At 48.5% G+C, this 22,652-nt stretch overlaps 1 protein-coding gene across 1 annotated transcript in view; it reads left to right on the top strand.

Moving 5' to 3' along the window:
- The window catches only part of KCNT2 (potassium sodium-activated channel subfamily T member 2), a 337,774-nt gene that overhangs the window by 122,602 nt on the left and 192,520 nt on the right, over positions 1 to 22,652 (top strand). The window contains exon 3 of the mRNA XM_084851494.1: positions 19,472 to 19,571. Coding sequence (XP_084707620.1) covers positions 19,472 to 19,571 — 100 coding nt within the window. The remainder of the gene's footprint in view (positions 1 to 19,471; positions 19,572 to 22,652) is intronic.

Genomic DNA, 22,652 nt, shown 5'->3' with positions numbered 1-22,652 from the left:
TAGCCTGTGCAGCTCAGGCTCTGTTCTGATCCTTTCACCAACTGAGAACTGAATTTTCATCAGGCTTCATTTGAAATGCTTAGGCGTGAATGTTGTCCCATAAACAAAGACAATTGGTGCAAGGTAATTCTGTGAGTTATTTGTGAGCAAGGACTCCAGAGCTTGAAGAGGGAACCTCATAGACAGAGACTAAGGCAGCCACTTAAAATATTGGGTACTCAGCAGCCCTCAGAGCCCTCTTTGTACACAGCATTTGGGCCCTGTGATTGGTAGAGCGTATGTCTGATATAAATGTTGCCTAGTTGACAGAATAGTGTCTCTGTCTCCAACACAAGCCTCCATTTAGGAACAGACAACAGTGGTCCTGTATTGGAAAACCCCCATCCCAGGCCTAGATTTGGGTATCAGTGCCCCAAATTTCGCCCTGGTAGACAATACTTCAGTTACTTGGACTGCATGGTTTCATGACTCTTCTGTTGACTGATAGTCATTGAGTCAGAAGGTTGCAATACGGATACCTGTTGAGTTGGCATGGGAGGATAAGGCAGATGGGTCTGGCTGCTAAAGTCTGTGGTTTGAAAGTCCTGGCACCTTAAGGTTTCAGATGGGGAGTATGAGATTGGGTTGGGCAAACGAGCAATGTTTGAGATCACAAGGATTCTCCAAACACCGTCTCGTTGCTCATCTCATGCCCGATTCCCATTCACATTTGCGATCACTGCTCGTTTTGTGCAAATGGGAACCTTTCACAAAACGAGCAGCAATTGAATAGAAGATTTGCACAAATTTGCACAAATTCCCTCCATAGACCAAAGTGGGGTTGATTCAGTCTACTGATGAAATTTGTGCAAAATAGGAAATTAGTCCAAACTGAACTCAGAATTGGGAATGAGCCAAATGCCAACATGCATTCAACAATTTGCAAATATTTTCAGCAGACACATGCTTGTGCTCGTGTGTGGAGCTTCAACCGGGGCATGCTCACATGTTTTGTGAGCAAAAACAAAATTCTATACCTGCCTAGTATGAAGGTGTGCCTGTTTCTGGAAGGCAAATTTTGTTTCATCTGTATCAACTGCAATACAAGAGGTACTAAGGGCTACTGCACATGATATGGCCACCATGTGGAGGCTGCTTTAAATCAGTCTCCTTTGCTGTAGAAGTTGGATGTACTAACATTTGTGGAGGAAATCGTCCAATCCAGAGATTGAACAAATGTGGACAAATTGCTTACCAGATGAAGCCACTTAAAGTGACCTTTTCATGGTGGCTGTATCAAAAGTGAGAAGGTGCAGCAACACAGGTTGTTTCTTCAGAAAGATAATCCTGTAAAAGTCAAAACGTTCTTTCAAAATCTGTGCTAGACATTGTAATTAAAAATGTTATGCCTCTGAGTTGCATACACATGATCTTTTATTCTTGATTTGAATTACCTGCCTGGCTGCAGATGTATCTTGTTACTAGTAGAAAGTAAATTTTCAGTGAAGGTGTTTTTGTGGTGGGGGTTGGTGGGGAGGGGGGCGTTAAAGAGGCACTGTGTGTGATACGTGTGTGTGCGCACGCGCACACGCTAAAGCAAATCTCACACCACCTGCAGAACAGAGAACTCCTACGATTCAATTTTCATGGAAGTCTTCAGGCTATCCCCGAAGGCTTCTTCAGCTCTTTTCTCCAAGGAAATAGAAGCCTGCTCTTAATTAGGCTTAGTAAGTAATCCAAAATCTCTAGATAGTAGATTTGCAAAGTTCTTCTTTTGCAGGGCCCTCCAAAGTTTTAATTACTAGGGAGAAAGTCTTGCTGAACTCAGTGGGATTTACCATTGTGTAATCTTGCATAGACGTGGGCTATAATAATACTTCATTTTCCACAAGTTAATTTGATAAAGGAGGATTTATTTGGCTAGCAGCAATTCGGTTTTCCTGGGATTAAGCCAGTGGACAAAAAGAAAGGGAAGGAGCAGAACTAAGCCGTGCTTTAAGGTCTGAAGCAGGATGGTCAAGGAGCTGAAAAGCATGTTTAAAAAGAGTATTGCTTTTCCCAGGGGACATTTCCCCTACATCCATTTAACTGGAATTGAAGGGCCATAGGTGTTATCCTATGTTAAGAGTGAGTCAGGTGAATCACATTCCGCCACTATAGCGCTGTCAGGAGTGCCCTAGCTGCCTCTTGCAGTCCCCTCCAGTAGCCAACTCAGGACACAGACAACGAGGATTCTTTCCGAAGCTTTATTCCTTTATGACTCTTTCAGATACTAATCACTAGCGACTAAGCAAGGAACAGCACTGGAGAAAGATAACAGAGTAGCCTAAGCTCCAGGTAAGGCAGCTGGTCTCCATTTGAAGGGGAACCACAGGAAGACTCTGAACTTATGGGCTATGGAGAGATCCTCCTTCTTTGCCTTGGGTCCTCGGGACGCGACCACTGTTCGAGCGCCAAACGAGCAGTACACCTCCTTTCGGCACCCTCCATCTGTCGTCGCTCCCTGCGTCTGTGCCGAGCATCCAGCAAGCCCCCCTCCGGCACTCTCTCACTGCCAGGGTCACTATCTCTCCCAGGAATGCTGGCAGGAGGAATCTCTGCCAGCTGCTGTGCTTGGGAGAGATGAGCGAGCTCCTCTCCCACGGGTTGCTGTTCCTCCTCGGAATCAGAACTGCTCTGGGGCTCTGTGGGCTCAGTTTCCACCGTGACAAGCTTCACATTAGGCAGGCATTTGGTTCTAGAGCTTATGGTCAAAAGTGGCTGAGAGGGTTGATCTGAAACTTGGCGGTGTAGGACAGTTGGGGCTGAGTGGGCTTGCTGACTTTGAGACAGATGTAAGAAATCATTTGTTGTGTCAGGTCAGAGGGAGGGTCTAGAATGTGCTCTGCCTTAAGCCCTATTCAGGTGTGCTCCTGCTTGCATGTAGGCCTAAGCTGGGTAGGGGGGACGCGGGCACACATAACTGTGTGCCTGGCTTCGATGTCGACCTGTATGTACTGAGCATGAAGGTCTGAAGAAGGGTCTGTATGCACGCTCAGCTGGACTTACTGAGCACCTGTGATTGGGAATCCTGCCTTATCAGGGTTTCCGAATGCAGGAAATCTGTGCGTGTGCTCAGCTCAATGCAGATGGTCTTCACAGAAGCCAGGTTCTCAGGGATGCTGGGGCTTCCATGTGTGCCCAAGTCCCCCTTCCCAGTTTAGCCATACTTGCGAGCAGGTGCATGCCTCAATATGGCTTTAGTAGTACTATAAGATATTTGTAGTTTCCCCCACATTAAAAACACAGTTTTTCAGCCCATTTTATCTTATTGGAGCTCATAAGATTTGTTTCACACGTGGCCAGTTCATGTTGGCCAGGAAGGAGGGTGTATTGAATGGAAACAAGTGTGGCTGGTTACCAGGGAGATGGGAGAGAATGTACAGAGTAGGTGGGCCCAATCTATCTACTCTGCTTCAAACTGAAGAATTCAGAAGACATTTGAAACCACCCCCGCCCCCCAGGGAAGGATACATTTCTTGAAAATATAATTTCTGGTCTTGAGAAAAGTCCAGAAGTGAACTGTTTTTTGCATGCACAACCTATGTTTCAACACAACTCCCCCCCCCCGTCCCCACATATATTACGATAATACTTCTAGAGTCAATGCCTGTACTTACCTTGAGGAAAGCTGAATTATGGAACTCCCTGCTACAAGGAAACAACTGTGAATTGCTAAGAATTTAGCAATTTGTAATGAGGGATTAGGTATCAATATAAAATTATTTTGAGGAAAGTTGGATTATGGTACTCCCTGCTACTAGGAAAAATAGGAGCTGCAGCATTAATTCTATATAAGTAATTTATGCTGTTTTGTTTTATTATACTTCAGGCATAGGGAACCAAACTGTGGGATTGTTTTGAAGTAGAACTCTGAAAACTTGCTTTCCTGGAGTTTTCTTTGACACAGCCACTCTCTCAGACTGTTTGAGGGACAGAGCATAGAGTGCTCTCCTATGAAATATCGTTTCCTAAGTCCTAGTGTTCCTTAGTTCATGCTGGCATTTTCTATGCACTTACAAGGAGCCATTTTTACAGGCCCCAGAAGCATGAAAAGAAAGGTTCCAAAATTTACAGGCCCCCAAAGAAGGAAAATCCAGGGGGAAGGGGTAAAAGCCCCCCTTCCCCTAAATTAAGGTCTCAGTCCAGATTGCCCTCATGTGTATTTGAGAGAGAGAGAGAGAGAGAGAGAGAGAGAGAAAGAAAGAAAGAAAGAGACATACAGTCAGGGCCAGAAATATCGGAACAAGGATAACTGTTTTGGCAGTTGGCCTCTGTACACCACCACATTGAAGTTGAAAGGAAACACACCCAGATGGGAGCGAAGTCAGGACTTTCAGCTGTAATTCAAGGGGTTTGACAAAAGTGGGGCACTAACCATTCAGGAAGTACAGCCAGTGGCATACACACACACCCCATCGTTGGTGGCTCATAAGTAATGGAACGAATGGCAGACAAGCAGCTGCATGGCCAGGTGTGGCCTGTTTCCTGGGTACCCCATGACCAATCAAGCAGATGAAAGGCCTGGAGGTGGTTCTGAGTATTACATTTGCATTTGGTAGCTGTTCACTGGAACTCCAATGTGAGGTCCAAAGAGGTGTCCATGCGAGTGAAGGAGGCCATCATTTGGTTGAGGAAACAAAATAAACCCATCAGAGAGATAGCAAAAACAGTGGAAGTGGCCAATACAACAGTTTGGAACATCCTGAAAAAGAAGGAATTAACTGGCAAGCTCAGCAACAGCAAAAGGCCTGGAAGACCACGGAAGACAACTAAAGTGGATGACCGCAGAATTCTGCTCATGCTGAAGAGGAACCCTTTCACAACATCTAGCCAGGTCAAGAACACTCTTGCGGAGGTAGGCATGTCATTGTCAACATCTCCAGTCAAGAGACGGCTTTATGAATGTAAATACAGAGGCTTCACAACAAGGTGCAAACTACTGGTAACGCTCAAGAACAGAAAGGCCAGATTAGCCTTTGCCAGCAAACACCTAAAAAAGCCCTCCCAGTTCTGGAATATGATTCTTTGGACTGATGGAACCAAGATTAACTTGTACCAGAATGATGGGAAGAGAAACGTATGGAGAAGGAAAGGAACAGCTCATGATCCAAAGCATACCACATCATCTGTCAAACATGGTGGAGGCAGTGTTATAGCATGGGCATGTATGGCTGCCAATGGAACCGGGTCACTGGTGTTTATTAATGGCCTGACTGCTGATCAAAGCAGCAGCATGAATTCTGAAGTGTATAGGGCTATACTTTCTGCTCAGATTCAGCCGAATGCTGCCAAACTGATAGGACACTGCTTCATATTTCAGATGGATAATGACCCAAAACATACAGCAAAAGCTACCCAAGTGGGATGTTCTTCAATGGCCAAGTCAGTCACCTGATCTCAACCCAATAGAGCATGCTTTTCACTTACTGAAGACTGAAGGCAGAAAGACCCACAAACAAGCAGCAGCTGAGGGCAGCTGCAGTAAAGGCCTGGCAAAGCATCTTGAGGGAGGACACTCAGCATTTGGTCATGTCCATGGGTTCCAGACTTCAGGCGGTCATTGACTGCAAAGGATTTTCCTCCAGGTACTAAAGGCAATCCTTAAGTTTGAAATGATGTTGGTTTGTTCCATTACTTATGAGCCCACAACGATGTGTGTGTGTGTATGCCACTGGCTGTCCTTCCTGAATGGTTAGTGCCCCACTTTTGTCCAACCCCTTGAATTACAGCTGAAAGTCCTGACTTTGCTCCCATCTGGGTGTAGGGATGGCAGCGAATTCCGCTACGGATCTCGGGGAGGCCGAATGCCAGTGCATTCGGCCCCCCGAAATCTGTGGTGGAACAGCCTGCCACCCCCCCCATGGATCCCCCCAGGACGAGACTTACCTGGGGCGGATCTTCCAGGCGGCGGCGGCAGCGGCGGCTGGTCTTCCGACCAGCTGCCACCGCCACCATTTGCAATTTTTGTTTTTGTTTTTACACACACGTGATAGGCTACGTAAGTTTTTACGTAGCCTAAAACGTCTGGGTAAAAAAAAGAAAAGGCGTACGCAAATGGCGGCGGCTATGGCCGCCGCCATTTGTGTTCCTTATTTTGGGCCATCTTAGTCTACGTAAATAATTGCGTAGACTAAGACGGCGAAAATAAGGGGAACGCAAATAGCGGTCACTACGCTATTTGTGTTCCCCTTATTTTCGCCATCTTAGTCTACGTAATTATTTACGTAGATTAAGACATCAAAAATAAGGAACACAAATGGCGGCGGCCATAGCCACCACCATTTGCGTATGCTTCCCCCCCCCCGAGCCCTCCGCGGCCGGAAATCCGGCTGCGGACAGCTCTGGCCTGGCTGGGCCTGGCCAGCTGCTCCGTGGAGCTGCCGTGGAGCACAGCCGGCCGTGGAGGATTCTGGGGGGGAGGAACGGAGTGCCTCCCCCCCGTCCAGGATTCTAGGGGGAGGGACGGAACGCCTCCCCCCCACCATAAACATAATCCGTGAACAGGTAAGTGATTTTCGTACATCCCTATCTGGGTGTGTTTCCTTTCACCTTCAATGTGGTGGTGTACAGAGGCCAACTGCCAAAACAGTTATCCTTGTTCCAATATTTCTGGCCCTGACTGTAGCTGCTACTTACATATTTAAAGTAATGTATGTTGGCCCTGATTTCTTACTAGGTATGATATTTCTTCCTTTCTTTTTGCTTTGGGTTTCTCATTTTCAAATTGAAGTTTGTCAGATTAGATCATTTTATGGATAGCCTTCTCCAACATAATCATTCAGTTAACAAAACCCTTTTGGTTTAATATGTTAAGGGTTTTCCATGTTCACTCAAGTGCCAAAAACACTGGGAAATTGCAGCTGTTAAGGGCCATGCCCTTAATAGACATGAAATTTAGACAATATGGACTGTATCCTATGTTATGGCTAATTCCACCTGCACCATTACCTTGAAGCTGAATGGCTGTCAGTGGCAGACGTGTGGACCGAAGTCCCAGATTTGTCTGTTCAATGAAACTGAAGCTATCATGCAACTGAAGCAATTATTCCATGCTATAAGTGCCCATATTGCCTAGAAAATGCATCTATTAAGGGCAGGGATGAGCAAGTTGTGGCCCTTCAGATGTTTCAGCCTATAGCTCCCATGACCCCTCACCATTGGCACAGCTGGCTAGGGCTGCTGGGAGTTGTAGGCCAAAACATCTAGAGGGCCACAGTTTACCCACCACTGATGGCCCCAGCACTTTGGAACTTAAGCGAACATGGAAAACCTTAACACAATATGTTAAACCAAAAGGTTTTTGGTAATTGTGTTTATGCTGATGATTGATGCAGCCTCATATGGAAAAATGGACAATATTGGGGACATTAAATAATCTATTATGAAACATGTTGAAAACACCATGGGAATGTGTTAACTGCACTTATTACTAAAACTTACAGTGTCATGAGCATTCAACAGTTGCCTTTGCCAGATGGTACTATTGTCAAGAGTAGGAAGAATTTGTTGAATAAAGAATTCAACAAAGTGAATAAAGAATTAGAAAATTATATATAGGAGAAATTCTAATCCTTGTTAATGGGATTGGTCTGTCAAAGGCAGGGTCTGATTCATCCCAGTAGGAGCTTCCCTTCTCTTTTGTGTTCTTACTGCCACAAATGCTGATATTTGCTGTGCCTTTAAGTTGGCATCTGGCACCTTTCCAATCTCTACCCTTTGAGAAGTACCCTCCCCCTGCGTCCGGCTTGCCTGGCCGCGGGAGTGATTTTCTGGGCGGGGGGGGAGGATGAGACATGGGCAAACGCCATTAGGTGTTTGCTGACGACGTCAGAGGGGAGGTGGGGTGAGCCAGCCATTTTAGGCTGCACGGCCCCCTTTCTCCTCCATTCTTCTTGCAAAGCTTTGGGACGGAGGAGCATCTGCGGCGGCGGCAGCGATCAGCAGCAGCGACCCGTGGCTTGGTCATGTCTGCGGTGGCAGCAGTGAGGGGCAGCAGCGACCAGTGGCCTGGTCGGCCCAGGGGGGGCTCACCACAGTGCAGGGGGAGCCCATTCTGCTGCGCCTTTCCTGCCCCCACGAGTGGCCCGATAGCCACGATTGCGGCCTGTGCTGACCCTGGCTTTCTCCGCCGGTGGAGCGTGCATCCAGTGCTTTCCCGCCATTGTGGTCAGATGGATAGCCGCGGATTGCTGTCTAGGGCCAGCGTTGGCCTAGGCTGCCGGCGGAGCATGCACCCGGTGCTTTTCTGCCCCCGGAGCGGCCCGATAGCCGTGGATCGTGGCCTGTGCTGACCCCGGCTTTCTCTGCCAGCAGACTGCACATCCGGCACTTTCCCGCTGTTGCAAGCAGCTTGATAGCCATCGTTTTGCGGCCTGTGCCAGCACCGGCCTAAGCTGCTGGTGGGGCGTGCATCCGGTGCTTTCCCGCCCCTGGGACCGGCCCCCCCTTATAGCCACGGATTGTGGCCTGGGCCCGGCGACAGCCTAGGCTGCCGGCAGAGCACAGACCCACCTCTTTTCCAGCCCCAGAGCAGCCCGATAGCCGCGCATCACGGCCTGTGCCGGCCCAGCTTTCTCTTCCAGCAGAGCACTCATCCAGCTCTTTCCTGCCACTGGGAGCGGCTCGATAGCTGCAGATTGTGGCCTGCAGCGGCAGCCTACTGGCACAATCTACAGGGGTCTGTAGGCCTGAGGTTTGTCAGGGGGGGCGGTCTGTGCTGCAGCCCCCCCATTTGTGTATTTTTGTTGGGTTTTCTCGGAGGGCTCTGTCCTCTCCCCTGATCCGCGTAGCACTGCTGGGTGGGCCTGTGGGGGGGTGGTCTCCAAGGCCCAATTTATTGTGTTTGGTCTGGGTCAGGAGGAAAGGATAAGCCCTGTGGAATAATTTAGAAGAAATGCCACCTAAGAAGGGTCTCGGGGAGGAAAAAGGGAAAAGGGATAGCCATGTGAAGCCCATTTTCACAGGGCTGATTCATCATCATCTGAGGAGGAGGACCCGGACATGGCCTTACTTCTGTCCAGGCTGGAGGCAGTGGAGAGGGACAAAGGGATCCCAGCATTGGCTGTTCCGGCGCTGCATGTGGCTCGAAACCCGGGGCCAGGGGTGATGGGAAAGCAGGCCCAGAAAAACCTATTGCTTTCTATTTCAGCAAGGCTTGATGCGATTGAAGGCATGTCCCATATGGCACCAGGGCAAGAAGCAGCACCAATAGGCCCCACTTTTGGGAGTCCTACAGCTGTGCAGGCCTCAGCTGCCTGCACAGTCCCACACATTGTTAACCCCTCTTGCACAATGGCTGCCCCAACAGACCCTGGTCACGGTCTGACCTGGGATGCAGCAATGACTTCAGCATGTACAGGTGAGGTTACAGGAACCGGGCCTGCGGTTCCCCCACAAGGCTGGAACCCATTATTCCCATTGGCTTTGTTTCCCTGGATGGCAGGTGCGGGTTGGCCATTCCCCGCCCCGAGGGGGAAAATTCTTATTTGCTCACCCTCTGGGGCAGCGCTATCCAGCTTGTGTGGACCACCCTGTGCGTCCGGCCAGGGGATCACGCCCACCGCCCTTGGCTTCCCCCCAATGATGGTTGTCGCTCATGCAACACATGCGCCAGTGATGGGTCTACCCTGCCATACCCTTGGCACTTCGGTTCCGGGCTGCTCTGGTGGGGTGGGGTTAGAAACTTCCACACTTCCAGGGGCCACTTTGCCACCACTGACCAATACAGGCGTGGATTCCACTTAACCCTCACCAGCGGTGGCTGCATGCACCGCGGTTTGGTGTAGCCCCGTGGGCAGTGAACCCCCTGCTCTAGCTGAGTCCACGGGGGTGGGCTGTGATCCATGCACCAGTGTAGAAAAGGGGCTATCCTGACTGGGGCAACATCTACCCCCCGGGCTACCATCTGTTACTGGCCACCAGGGAAAATATATTAAAAGGGGAATTTGTAGACATATTTTCCCATTATTCCGCGAGTCAGAATCGAAGGAGGCGGAAAAACCCAATGATAAGAACCCTGACCGGGTACAACATAAGAAAGTATCCTGCACCTGGGCCAATTGTCTGCCCGGGTTCCTTATTTGTATGGGTGTCATCCAACAGAAACACCCTGAGAGGGATTGGGTCCTTACAAAGTATTTAAACATCATATACAGGGCTTATACCAAATATGAAGGCAGAGCCTGGCTGGCTTATGATTAATCTTTTCATATGCGGGCCGCCTTTGACTCCGCCTTGTGCTGGGATGCCAAGAACCAGGACCTGTGGCTCCAGTTCATGTCACTCGTCAGGCCAGGCTTCAGAGACAGGTCCGATAGGGGGCACATATTGCCCAAACAGGTGCCCGCTTCAGCCCCTAAGGCTGGCGCGGGGCAGGCAGTTCAACTCCTCACTCTCTGTTGGGAATTTAGCTCCAGAGGCACCTGTTCCAAATCACCATGCAGGTTTCGCCACGAGTCGAGTGCTCCATTTGCGGGGGACAGCATGCCTTCATTAGCTGCCCCAGGACTAGGAGTTTCCAGGGCCCCAATAGGGAATCGCATGGGAGCAGGAAGTCTCCCTCCAAAAGAGGCCCAGTCCAATTAAGTTGGAACCCTTGAGTTGCCTCTTAAAGCGGTACCCGCTCCGGGACAATGCCCTTTACCCGGGGAAGGGATTTTCTCAGGGTTTTTGGATTCCTTTCCTGGGCCAGTGTTGTACTCAATTTTCTCAGAATCAGAAATCCATTGCCGGTTTTGAGCATTTGGTCAGGGAGAAGATCGATAAGGAGGTGGCTGCTGGGGGGGTCCTCAGCCTGTTTTACTCCCCCCCTCAACCTGAGGGTATCCCCTCTAGGCATAGTGCCAAAAAAAGGCTCCTGGGGAGTACAGGTTGATCCACAACCTGTCTTTCCCTAAGGGTGAATCTGTGAACGATGCCATCCCTGAACACCTGTGCTCAGTTCATTACACGTCCTTTGACGCCGCAGTTGCAGTGGTAATTGTCAGGGTGGAAACTGAGCCAATAGAACCCCAGAGCAGTTCTGATTCTGAGGAGGATCAGCAATCCATGGGAGAGGAGCCAGCTCATCCCTCATAGGCACAGCAGCTGGCAGAGATTCCTCCTGCCGGCATTCCTGAAATAGGTAGTGATCCTAGCAGTGAGAAAGTGCGGGAATGGGGCTTGCTAGATGCTCGACGCAGACGCGAAGAGCGATGAGCAATGGAGGGCACAGAAAGGAGGCGTAGCGCCCATTTGGCGTGCAAGCAACAGCCGTGTCCCATGGACCCAAGGGAAAGAGGGAGGATCTCTCCCTAGCCCATATGTTCAGGGTCTTCAAGTGACTCTCCTTCAAACAGGGACCAACTGCCTACTCGGCGCATAGGCCACTCTGCTGTTCCTTGCTTAGTCGCTGTTGATTAGCATCTGAAAGAGTCATTAAGTTGTAAAAGGATTAAAGCCTTGAAAAGAATCCTTTCGTCTGTGTCTTGAGTTGGCTATTGGAGTGTACTGAAAGAGGCCGCCAGGGCGCTCCTGATGGTAATGGCCTTAGGGCCCAGGGCCCTCATGGGGAAATGCGATAATAAATCTGCATTTCGCCTGTTGCCTATCTGTCCTGAGGACTTCGACCTGTTAGGGTTCAGCTTTCTAGGCCAATTCTACGTGGACAGAGCTCTCCCCATGGGGTGTTCAGTGTCCTGTGCCATGTTCGAGAAGTTCAGTTACTTCTTGGAGTGGGCCTTGAGGGACAGGACTGGGTACTGAGTTCGGTACAGTACCGTGATTATTTTTTATTTGTGGTCCCGGGTGGTTCCTCCCAATGTGCATACCTAATGCGGGAGTTTTTCTGTCTGAACTAGGGGTGGACGAAAGTCCCTTACCTGTCCTCGAAGGACGTTCGTGGTGGGGGGGAGGCGCTTCGCTGGTCCCCCCGCGAAGTTCAGGCCGGGGGGGGGAGGCTTCCCGCCTCGGCCCGGCCGAAATTCAGGCCGGGGAGGAGGCTTCCCGCCTCACCCGGCCGCGAACGCGAAAATTAAAAAAAAAAAAAAACGCCCCCTGATAGGCTACGTGACGATTCACGTAGCCTATCATGGCTAGATTTGCAAAGTCAGCCGTGATAGGCTACGTCAATCATCACATAGCCTATCATGGGTGACTTTAAAAAAAAAAAAAAGCGCGTACGCTAATGGCGGCCCCCATAGGGAGCCGCCATTCGCGTTCCTTATTTAGTCGCTGTAGTCTACATAAATGTTTACGTAGACTACGGCGAAAATAAGGGCAACGCAAATAGCGTTGCCCTTATTTTCGCCGTAGTCTACGTAAATCTTTACGTAGACTACAGCGACCAAATAAGGAATGGGAATGGCGGCTCCCTATGGGGGCCGCCATTATCCGTACACACTTTTTTTTTTTTTTTTAAAGTCACCCATGATAGGCTACGTGACGATTGACGTAGCCTATCACGGCTGACTTTGCAAATCTAGCCATGATAGGCTACGTGAATCGTCACGTAGCCTATCAGGGGGCGTTTTTTTTTTTCTTTTATTGCAATGGCGGCGGCAGCAGCCGGTCGAAAGACCGGCTGCCGCTCCCGCCCCGCTCGAACACCCGCCAAACCGCCGGCCGGACCCGCCGCCGGGAGGGACATTCGGCGAAGGTAAGTCCCGTCCCGGGAGGGGCGCGGGGGGCGGGGGGGGTTCGGAGGATTTCTCCCTGAAACTTGTTCGGGGGGCCGAACACGTTGGCGCTCGGCCCCCCGAAGTTTCGGGGAGAAATTCTCCGCCAACCCTAGTCTGAACACCGTGAGGAACTGGGTGTTCTTTTGGTGATGGAGAAGTCCGAGGGCCCTTCTTCCTCCATCATGTTCTTAGGAATTGAGATGGACTCGGTGACCCAATCTTGTAGGCTCCCCGCTGACAAGCTCCTTGCTGTTAAAGGCAGGATCCTGGGTATATTGGGATCTAAGAAAGTAACGCTGCATGCCCTTCAGGAAGTGGTTTGACACCTCAACTTTGCCTGTAAGGTGATCGCACCTGGCAGGGCATTTCTTTGACACCTCTGTGATGCCATACAGGGCCTCCGCCTCCCACACCACCGAGTCCGAGTATTGTCTGCCATGAAAGATGAGTTGCTCTTGTGGCTGCACTTTCTCGACTCCTTTAATGGCATCTCTTTTTGGAGGAGAGAATTGTTATTGGAGGTGGAACTGCAAATATGCTCCAATGCTTCTCGGGCCCTAGGCTTTGGGGTTGTTTTCAAGGACCGCTGGTGGTCCAACCGGTGGCCTGCAGATTGGCAGGACACAGGCATTAGCAAGGACCTTACCTTTTTAGTATTTTTCCCAATATATGTGGCAGCCCATCTGTGGGCTGAACAACTGTTAAATCCCATGGTGCACTTTTGGTGTGACAATCAGGCCGTCATCCAGGTCATAAATTCTTCATCATCTGACAATCATAGGGTGATGGTATTGGTATGGGTGTTCACGTTACAATGCCTACGCTTTAACATCTTTAGCATATTCCTGGCCTGGACAATGCCATAGCTGATGCTTTGTCACGAAGCCAGGTCCAGCAGTTTTGAGAACTGGCCCCTGGGCACAGGACATGCCAGACACCATGCTAGCCACCCTTTGGGAGATTGGCTGGAAGAGGCAGGATGGGCCATCTTGCAGTCCATAGCCCCTAGCATGCGAGCCTCTTACACCAAAGCAGGTAGGGAGTTCTTTGTCTTTAGGGCTACCTCACAGCTGCAGCAGCTGTGGCCCATTCCAGTGGATCACTTGCTCCAGTTTTGTGTCCATGCTCACAGGAGAGGCTGTCGGCTTGGACTATTGGTGGCAGGCTATCGGCACTGGCCTTTTCGTCTAAGATGAAGGGCATGGACGACAATACAGCTGACTTCAGGGTCAGGCAGGTTGTACAGGGTTGGTCCAGGGCGTCCCCGGCACTTCCAGACCTTGGCTCCCATTGTCACCGAATATAATACTAGGGCTGAGAGGGCAGTGGCCTTCTGTGCATAACTCTCAACACAAGGCCTTATTATTCCATGCTGCAGCACTGATGGCATTTTGGGGGGCATTTCATATCTCCAAAGACATGGTGGCAGCCAAGGGCGATCAGTCCGGGCAGACTCTACAATTCAGTGACATCCAATTCTCTCAGGAGGTGGGTCACATACAGCTGAGAAAATCCAAGACCAATCAAACCAGGAGGGGGGCAAAGGTGTCACTGTTCCCTGCCCCAGTGCAGGAGTTATGCCCAGTCACGGCTTTGGGGACTTTCCTCAATGTGCATGGGAATGTGCCTGGCCCTTTGTTTTGTCATACTGACTCTTCCCCCTTAACCAAATGTCAATTCTGGACGGTCACAAAGGTGGCCTTGAAGGCTTTGGGCCTGGGTATGTTCCGCTTCTGTACACATTCATTCCACATCAGGGCAGCCTCTATGGCAGCCTCAATAGGCTTCACAATGGACAAAGTCCAGACGGTGGGCAGATGGTGCTCCAAGGCATATCAGGCCTATGTGAGGCCTCTGCCAGGGCTCTAATGGCGTGAATTGTGGTTATTCACATGTGGTTCTTGTTCTTCCAGATCGCCAGAGTGTGTGAGAGCCCATGCGGGTGCTCATCTGTGGGCACAGCATAGTATTCTGGGATGGAGGGAGGGCCTTCTCGTCAAGCTATGGATTGCAGCTCAGTCTCAGCCGGTATGCCACCATTCAGTGGTTGGGCAGACGCGGCATGCGTTGGGAGCACCTCCTGGCCATGTAATTCCAGCAAGGGCTGGTGAGGGTCCCCCCGCAGGTTCTGGTTTAACACCTGGGGAGAAATGACTTTGGCTTGCTAAAGGGCAAGGCCCTGATTCTACAGGCTTTGGACGATGTACAACTGATATGGCTGTGCTGGCTGAGGATTGTCATCATTTGGTCCTGCCTGCTCCTGAGGGATGCATGGATGGTCTCAATTCCTGAGCACTGGATAGGGCCCATAAGAAGGCGAACAGGGAAATAGGGAATTTCCTAGCCAGGCAGGGCGATGGGACTATTGTGCACCTGGGTATTTCTCATACTCAGAGGGGGGTCTATAGGGAAGACAGTGTTCATCTAACCAACTTGGGCAACAATGTATTTTTGGCCAATCTGCGAAGGGGCATCTTTGAGTTAATTCAGTGTAGGTGCGGGGAGAATGACTAAGCAGAGGCTTGTTGTCCTCCTGTGGTGGTTCTGGGATGGGCATGTCCTATGGGATAGGGCCAGTGAGCATTTGGAGGCACTGTTTCAGGTGACTGGTAAGGCCCGAGGCTTCCGGCTCAGGGTTGTGCGGCCCGAGTTGGGAGATAAGGCTTCCCTTTGAGGCCAACTCTCCTCATCCACTCGGGTTCCGTGGCCCGGGGGGGGGGGGTGACATGAGAAGGCCTCCCAACACAAAATTGGGGAGACCTGTGGGGTAGCGACCGATTGCGCTACCCCCCAGGCATCGAATGTCTCACCTGATACAAGGCCGGACTAGTCTGGTGTAGAGACATGCCCATCTTTGCTTCCTTCACACATTGTACCTTTTCAAATAAAATGTGGCCTGATTTTACACCAAAAATACTTGTGTCATCTCGTAATTCCCCCCCCCTCCTTTCACCCACAACAAAAACAGCTTGTCACTTATCTCAGGGATAGGATGAGCTGGAGTCCTGGCCACCAGTTCAAATTGCTTCTCATTCACAAGCTTTTGGACCTGGAGCCTTGGTTGTTCCATTGGTTACACTCACTCCTCTCCTGTGAGTGGGTAGTCAGTGTGTAGTAAGAGCCCATGCTCACTCATCATAGGAGAGCTGGAGAAAATAGCCTCCTCCATGCCAAGTGATCTCTCTCCTGGTCATAATGCTTGGAATTGCTTCCATGCAGATTACTGTCATATTTATTTATTTATTTATTTACTACATTTCTATAACTCCCAATAGCCGAAGCTCTCTGGGCGGTTCACATAACACTTAGGATTGCTTCAGTGTGGATCACTGACATCCCCTTGAGACTCTTAATGCCACCACCAATGTGACTGATGGCATGGCAGTAATCCATCTGTTAAGTGCCCCAAAAGAAAAGCATCCTTCAGTGCATTTTTAACATGATCAGTGCCTCAACAAAAAAAATCCTGTTCTGTGACGCAGTGACAGGAGGAGGAAGGGAAATGGAAGTGCTGCACAAAGCATGCTGGGAGCTGTAGTGTTCATCTGCTGCCAGGATGTCCACAACCAGAATCTCATTTCCCCACCCCATCCCGCACAGTAGAAGGGGGTCTTTCACAGGGGGAGGGGGTCCAAGGGACACATCTTTTCCAGCCTTGCTCAGATAAAAGGGCTGAGGTTGTTTTAGCTTGTGAATGGGAGGAAGAAGCGAGTGTGGATGGATTGGATGGGGGGAGAACTGAGGAAGTGAGGGCATGTGGATTGATGGGGTATATCTGAGAGACAGAATGGGGAGAGAGTGTGGGGTGGTGAATTGATGCGTGGATGTGTGAGAATGGGGGGAGAGGGTGGATTGATGTGTATGAGTGCAGTGTATATGTGGCTTTGGCCTGGCCCCCACTAGCCACAGCCACCTCTATTGTGTGGCTCCCTGCACCTTACTCACAAGGCAAAGCAGTTGCTGGGGTGAAAAAAGTTCCCCGTGCCTGCATTATATGAACCCAGTCTTTGTCTTAGTATTACTCTTTGTCAGTGCACACACATAATCCCACTTTTCCTTCAAGGAGCTCAGGAATGGCATACATAGGATTATGTTTTGTTATCATAACATGCCTGTTGTACAGATCATACTGAGGGACCATGACCATGCCAGTGCATTGTCATGAAACCAGGACTGTCCCTTCAAAGTCCAACTTTATCCACTGATACACCCACCTTGTTCACTATCACTGTACAGATTAGTACTGCGGCCTATCAATAAATAATGATTGAAAGTAGAGCTGGGTCAAAATTTCTCCGATTCACCAGTGCTTTCTGTTTCTTCACCCTCCCTCCTACGAAAAAGAAGGCCACTTTGAAGCATTTTCTTCATTTTTGGGGGTGGGTGGGGGGCAGGATGGGGTAGCTGCCATTTCCTCCCACAACGCCCCAGAACAACAGTAGGTCCAGGGAATTATGAAAGATGCAAAATGGTGGTTATGTTGCCAACACTGTTGCTCCTATTGCTATTTGCCATGGCATCAGCATCAGCAACAACAAAACAAAATTTAGAAAATATTGACTCGCTGCACTCTTGGGTTAGTTTTTTTTAATGTTTTGTTTGCTTGTTTATAAAATAAACAATAAATTAATTAATAAATAAGGATGCTGCACTAGGTATGGCAGAGAAATCCTCCACAGACTCCAGTGAGGCCAGATTCCAAAGAATCTGACCTCCGGAATCCATGATGGAGTGGATGCACTTACCTCCAGCTCCAGAGGATTTCACGTGGAGCAGCTCCCTGGCTTCCTACCCTAGACCAGTTGATACACAGCTGCCATTAGCCCATCGCTGGGAGGAATACAGACATAAATCTGTATTTATGTATACAGATTATGTATGCCCGGACCTTAAGATCATCAGCAGCAGCCCTTCTCCGTGAGCCCCTGCCAAAGGAAGTGAGGCGGGTGGCTACTAGGAGGAGGGCTTTTTCTGTTGTGGCACCCCGGCTCTGGAATGAGCTCCCTAGTGAGGTTCGCCTGGCGCCTACATTGTACTCCTTTCGGCGCCAGGTGAAGACCTTTTTATTTTCCCAGGCATTTTAGCTTTCTAAATTTTTATCTTTGCTGTTTTAAATCTGTATTTTAAACTCCTGTACTGCTGCTAGGTTTTATTGTGGTTGTATTGTTATATTGTGGTTTTAATGTTCTATATATTTTAAATTGTTTTATTGTGTGTTGTTTGGTTTTAGTTTTTGTGAACCGCCCAGAGAGCTTTGGCTATTGGGCGGTATAGAAATAAATAAATAAATAAATAAATAAATATTGTATTGGACGCTACTTGTGGCCGTAAAGCCCTGACTTTGACCTAATTGCAACTATTTAGGGCTGTTTTTTGGTCAAAAACAGTGCTTTACAGCCTCAGGTGGCATACAGTACACCATTTGCATCTGTATTTCTCCCAGCAATAGGCTAATGGCAGCCGTCATTACCGTATCGCCTGTGTTCGCCTGTGTTCCCTAGACCAGGCGAACGTGCTGGGGGGTGGCTGCTATTGCAGATGATGGGGGAGAGGAGAGATGTGGGCAACCACCATTGGAGGTTTTTGGTGGTACCATTGGGTGTGGGAGGGGCCTGAGAGGTGTGTTTAGCTCTCTGGGCCCCTCCAAAATGCCTCTTAGAAGCACAGCTCCCTCCCGCCCTCCCTGTATGCAGTGTGGGTTCTGCTGGTCACCCTTTGGGGGACCGAGTAGGAATTTTTGGCTCACAATCTGATTGGCCGGTGCTGTCTTTTTGCGTACTTCACACTGTAGGTGGGGTGGGTGTCTTTATCTGATAGATAAATTTGGCTTGATCTGATAGTTAAGCCTCTTCGGTCACATTTCTCCAGGTAAGCTGCTAGGGACGGGCACTGCTGCTGAGAACAGGGATGGTGAGCATTCATACGAACTGTTTTGGTGATACGTGGTGCCTGAGGCCTCCCGCTCTGGGTTTTGCAGCCCATCAGGGTAATAAGGGTTACCTGTGAGGCCAACTTACATCACCCACCTGGTGTTTTGCAGCCCAGGAGAGGGTGACAGGGGAAGGCCTACCTCCCCCCAAAGGGGTTGCTCTGGAGGGTGGTAAGCTGCAATGCCACTCTACAGGCTTTGAGTGTTTTCACCCATTTCAGTGCCTAGCTAGTTGCTGGCACAGATTAGTTGCCTGTCCAGGTCCTCCCCTTTGCAGATCAATACATGTGGCCCAATTTGATACCAATCACTTGTGTCCATCTCTTCATTTCCCCCTTTCCGCCTGCAATGCCAGCTGATCTAGAAGTAGGCATCTGCTGGTGTCTTTGCCTTGGTCCTCGCTTTCTCGCCTGAGTCCTCCCACGTAGGGCACTTAGGCCCTGTGGTGGGAATGGGGCAGCCTAGCCCAGGAGCAGACACATAGAGATGTCTTCGATGTCCTTCCTCCCTCTCCTGGTTGTCTCATATAGGGTGGTGCTTACATGGGTCTTACATGGTCATGATAGGTAGAGGCATAGATGGAGGCAAAGAGTAGAACCCAGATGATCTAGGAGTAGACATCTGCTGATGTCGTCACCTGCCTTTCTTCCTGTCCTGGACTGTTCCCCGGTTGGACTTAGGTAGCCCTGAGCTAAGAAGGGAGACTGTCTAGCTGAAGCTGTATTGATTAATATTTGAGTATTCTCATTTTTTCTTTATGGGGCTGAGGGAATGGCTTTTCAGCCAGTTTATAATAAATATGGATTTATAACTTCCAAATAAACTGGCTTTTTGTTTGTTTGTTTCACTTTCTTTTTTATAACAGGCCTCAGAATACGCTTGTTCAATTTTTCACTCAAGCTGCTCAGTTGTTTGTTGTATATAGTCCGAGTGCTCCTGGATGATCCATCTCAACAACATGGATGGTAATGTTTACTTCTTTTCCTTGTTTCTGTAAAAGCTTTATAAACTGTTTTACCTAGATCCGTCTTATGTATAATATTTGATCTACAGAGCTTTAATTTCAGATTCACTCTGTGTGTTTGGGTGAGGGGGAGAGCAAGAATTCTAAGCAAAATTTAATGACCAGCCGGAGGCTATGGATACATTTTAAAGAAACACTATATTGGGAGAGCATTTGTTGAGGTTATAATTTATATTGTAACCTCAACAGTCATATTAACTGTTGCAATGTTCTCACTGTAGGTAAAAGACAACCTTTTTTTAATAGAAGGAATTTTTTATTCTTTTTGGAACCCATTCTTCAGGGATGGGCAACACATGACCCCCATGTGGCCTGCCATGGGCATTTGTACAGCCCCCAACCTGTCTCTGCCACCACCACCGCCATCACCCCTGACATCCCAATGATTCTGCAGGGAAACAAGGCACGTAGGGGGTACATGCCTTGTTCCTCAGCAGAATCGGGCTTCCAGCAGTGCACCAAGCAGCTGTTTGGTGGCCTGTGGGAAGCCCGGTTCTACTGGGAAATAAAGTGTGCACTCCCTACACACCTTGTTTCCCAGCACAATCGCTAGGATTCTGGCAGTGTGGCCACTTCCGGTGGCAGCAGCAGGGAGGGCTGCAGTCCTCACAGGGATCTGTGGTAGCCGGTGTGGTGCCCCAACACCTCGGAGCTGCCCACCTCAGGTGTACTGAGTATGTAGACCAATATAATTAGTTACATAACAATAGTCACCAAGTGAGTTGTCCAGAGATGTTGGTGCTTCTGCGGAAGAATCAGTCAATCAAGTCTCAATGACGTGGATTTCACAAACCGTCGTTTGCCTGCTTCAGACAAAACCACAAGTTATAGTTATCAGAGAACCTGGCATTCAGGGAAGGAGTCTGAGTGCACAAGTTGAGGAGAGAGCATGTGGGCAAAAGTCTCCTTCAGTTAGTATCAAAACGTTTTCTAGCATTACGTGTGAATCAGTTCAGTCAGTGATAGATTGGAAATGCTTTCACTGGAACAGACATATTTCATTCTGTAATTCCAAGTTCGGCCATAATAACACTGGACTTTCCAAAGTTGAGTGGAACATTATAATATGGCTCTAGAACAGGGCAGAAGATAGATCAGGATCAACTGGTAAATCTCTGGGTGATTTGCAGTTAATCAGCAGGGATTTCTGACTCCCAATTGCTTAAGAAAGCAGTAACAAAAAACAAAATTACTATCCTCATTAAATTATACTGCTGAAATAAAAACAAGCTTGTAGTGGGGTGTGGAGGTGGGGAAGGTTCTGTGTTGAAGGCCTGTGAGTTCAATACAGTTCTGATACTCCAAAGACATTTCTGGACTCAAAATTCTTTAATTCTAACTATTTTGCACCTAGCTCCAGTTGGTGAATCTAGAAGTTCTAGTACAACAAAAACCCAAAATAGATCCTGCAAGCCTTAGGTTTGCCCACCCCTGTTGTAGAATGCTTGTATCATGAAGGAATAAAGTTATCGAGATACTGTATTTTTCTTCTAATTATCGCCTAATCCCCAGCTTCTGAGTTCACCTGCAACTTCTGCCTCCACATGCAAATTCTTGGAGGAGGAAGGCTTGACTACATCACCTGCCAGAGATCATAATAACCCATGATTTTGCCTCCCTTTCTGAGAAAGGGAAGATTTAGTAGAGAACTGAACTACTTAATCATTGTTTCCATTGAGCTGTCCATGCAACAAGATAATGGCTTGGATGCTGCCTCAAGGGAGAGTTCATAAAACTAAGAGCTTTGAAGTGTACATACATTATAATAAGTAACAAAAGTAGAAAGCTTATTGTGATGGGCATAACAGTTATGATGTGGTGGAAAAGAAAATTATAGCCTTTTTTCTTGATTTTTTCCTCAAGTTTGAATGTTAGTGTTAACTCCAAATTGTTCTTTTTAAAGAATACAACAAAAGTTATTTGTTTAACTTTATGAAATCCAATAAATCATCAACATTATAATTACAGATAGTTTATGAAAGTACTTGTTTTCTGTATTTCCTTATAGCATTTCGAACGTTATTAGATTTTGGTAGCTGGAAGTCTGGTGTTCCATGATATTTCTTTCAATACACTCATTCATCAGTCTAGCTCAGATGAAAGATTGAAGGAAACGCAAGAGAACATTTTTTAATATAAATATTAAATATTAAACTTTCTCAGAAGCATGTCAGACATCCCTAAGTTGCTGCTGAGCTGGTTTGCCTGGTTTAGCACAACGTATCTGAGTCTGAATGAACTCGAACAAAGCCTTGGGCTCGCACACTCTCCTCCCCACTCTGCTTTCTGCTCATGGGAGGAGGACTTTGACAGAGTTGGACTTCACTTTCCATGGAAGCTGGCTTGTCTTTATGTACGAACCAGATGCCATATTTTAAAAACAAACTCTGGTCAGTTTCTAAAGAAACCAACTTCAAACCATGGGTTGTTAAAGTGGCTTGTTTAAATAACCTGTTTGTTTTAAACCACACTCTCTGGTTCATACATAGCCAGCTTTCATGAAAAGCAAAACAAAACTTTGTTGAAGTCAATGATGCAGGAAGAGAAAAAGGGCTTTTCAGTGCTGCTGCCTGAAAATGCCTTGCTCAGCTTTCAAACATTCAGCAGGCAGCAGCACTGGAAAGCCCCAAGGGAGGAAGTCCTGGCTCAGTCCTCCAGAGGGCTTTCCAAGAAGCTCAAGCAGCCAGAGACACTGCAATGACAAAACAGCATAAAAATGGTAAAATAAGGAGCGTATGCACCACCAGCATGCCTTGGCCACCTCCTTACAATAAAGGTAAGCACTGAAGCCCTGTACACTGAGAAATTTCTCTCAAAACCCCTGCAAAAGAGGCAGACACTTTCACAGGGAAATGAAGAGGTTGAAAGAGGGCAAGTTGGGGTTTCAGCACAGCACTGTTGTACACACATACACAATATATTGTGTGTGCATGTGTGTGCATGTGTGTGTTACACGCACGTGTGTTCCACGTGTGTTACATGGCGTGGTTTGGTGAGGGGAAACAACCCAGAGTTTTAATCG

The sequence above is a fragment of the Heloderma suspectum genome, chromosome 4 (genome assembly GCF_057233095.1).
Source record: "Heloderma suspectum isolate Gila_16-S chromosome 4, 16-S_ref, whole genome shotgun sequence".
Lineage (NCBI taxonomy): Eukaryota > Metazoa > Chordata > Lepidosauria > Squamata > Helodermatidae > Heloderma > Heloderma suspectum.
Note: the sequence above shows the minus strand (reverse complement) of the source record. Positions and strands in the feature narration are given on the sequence as shown.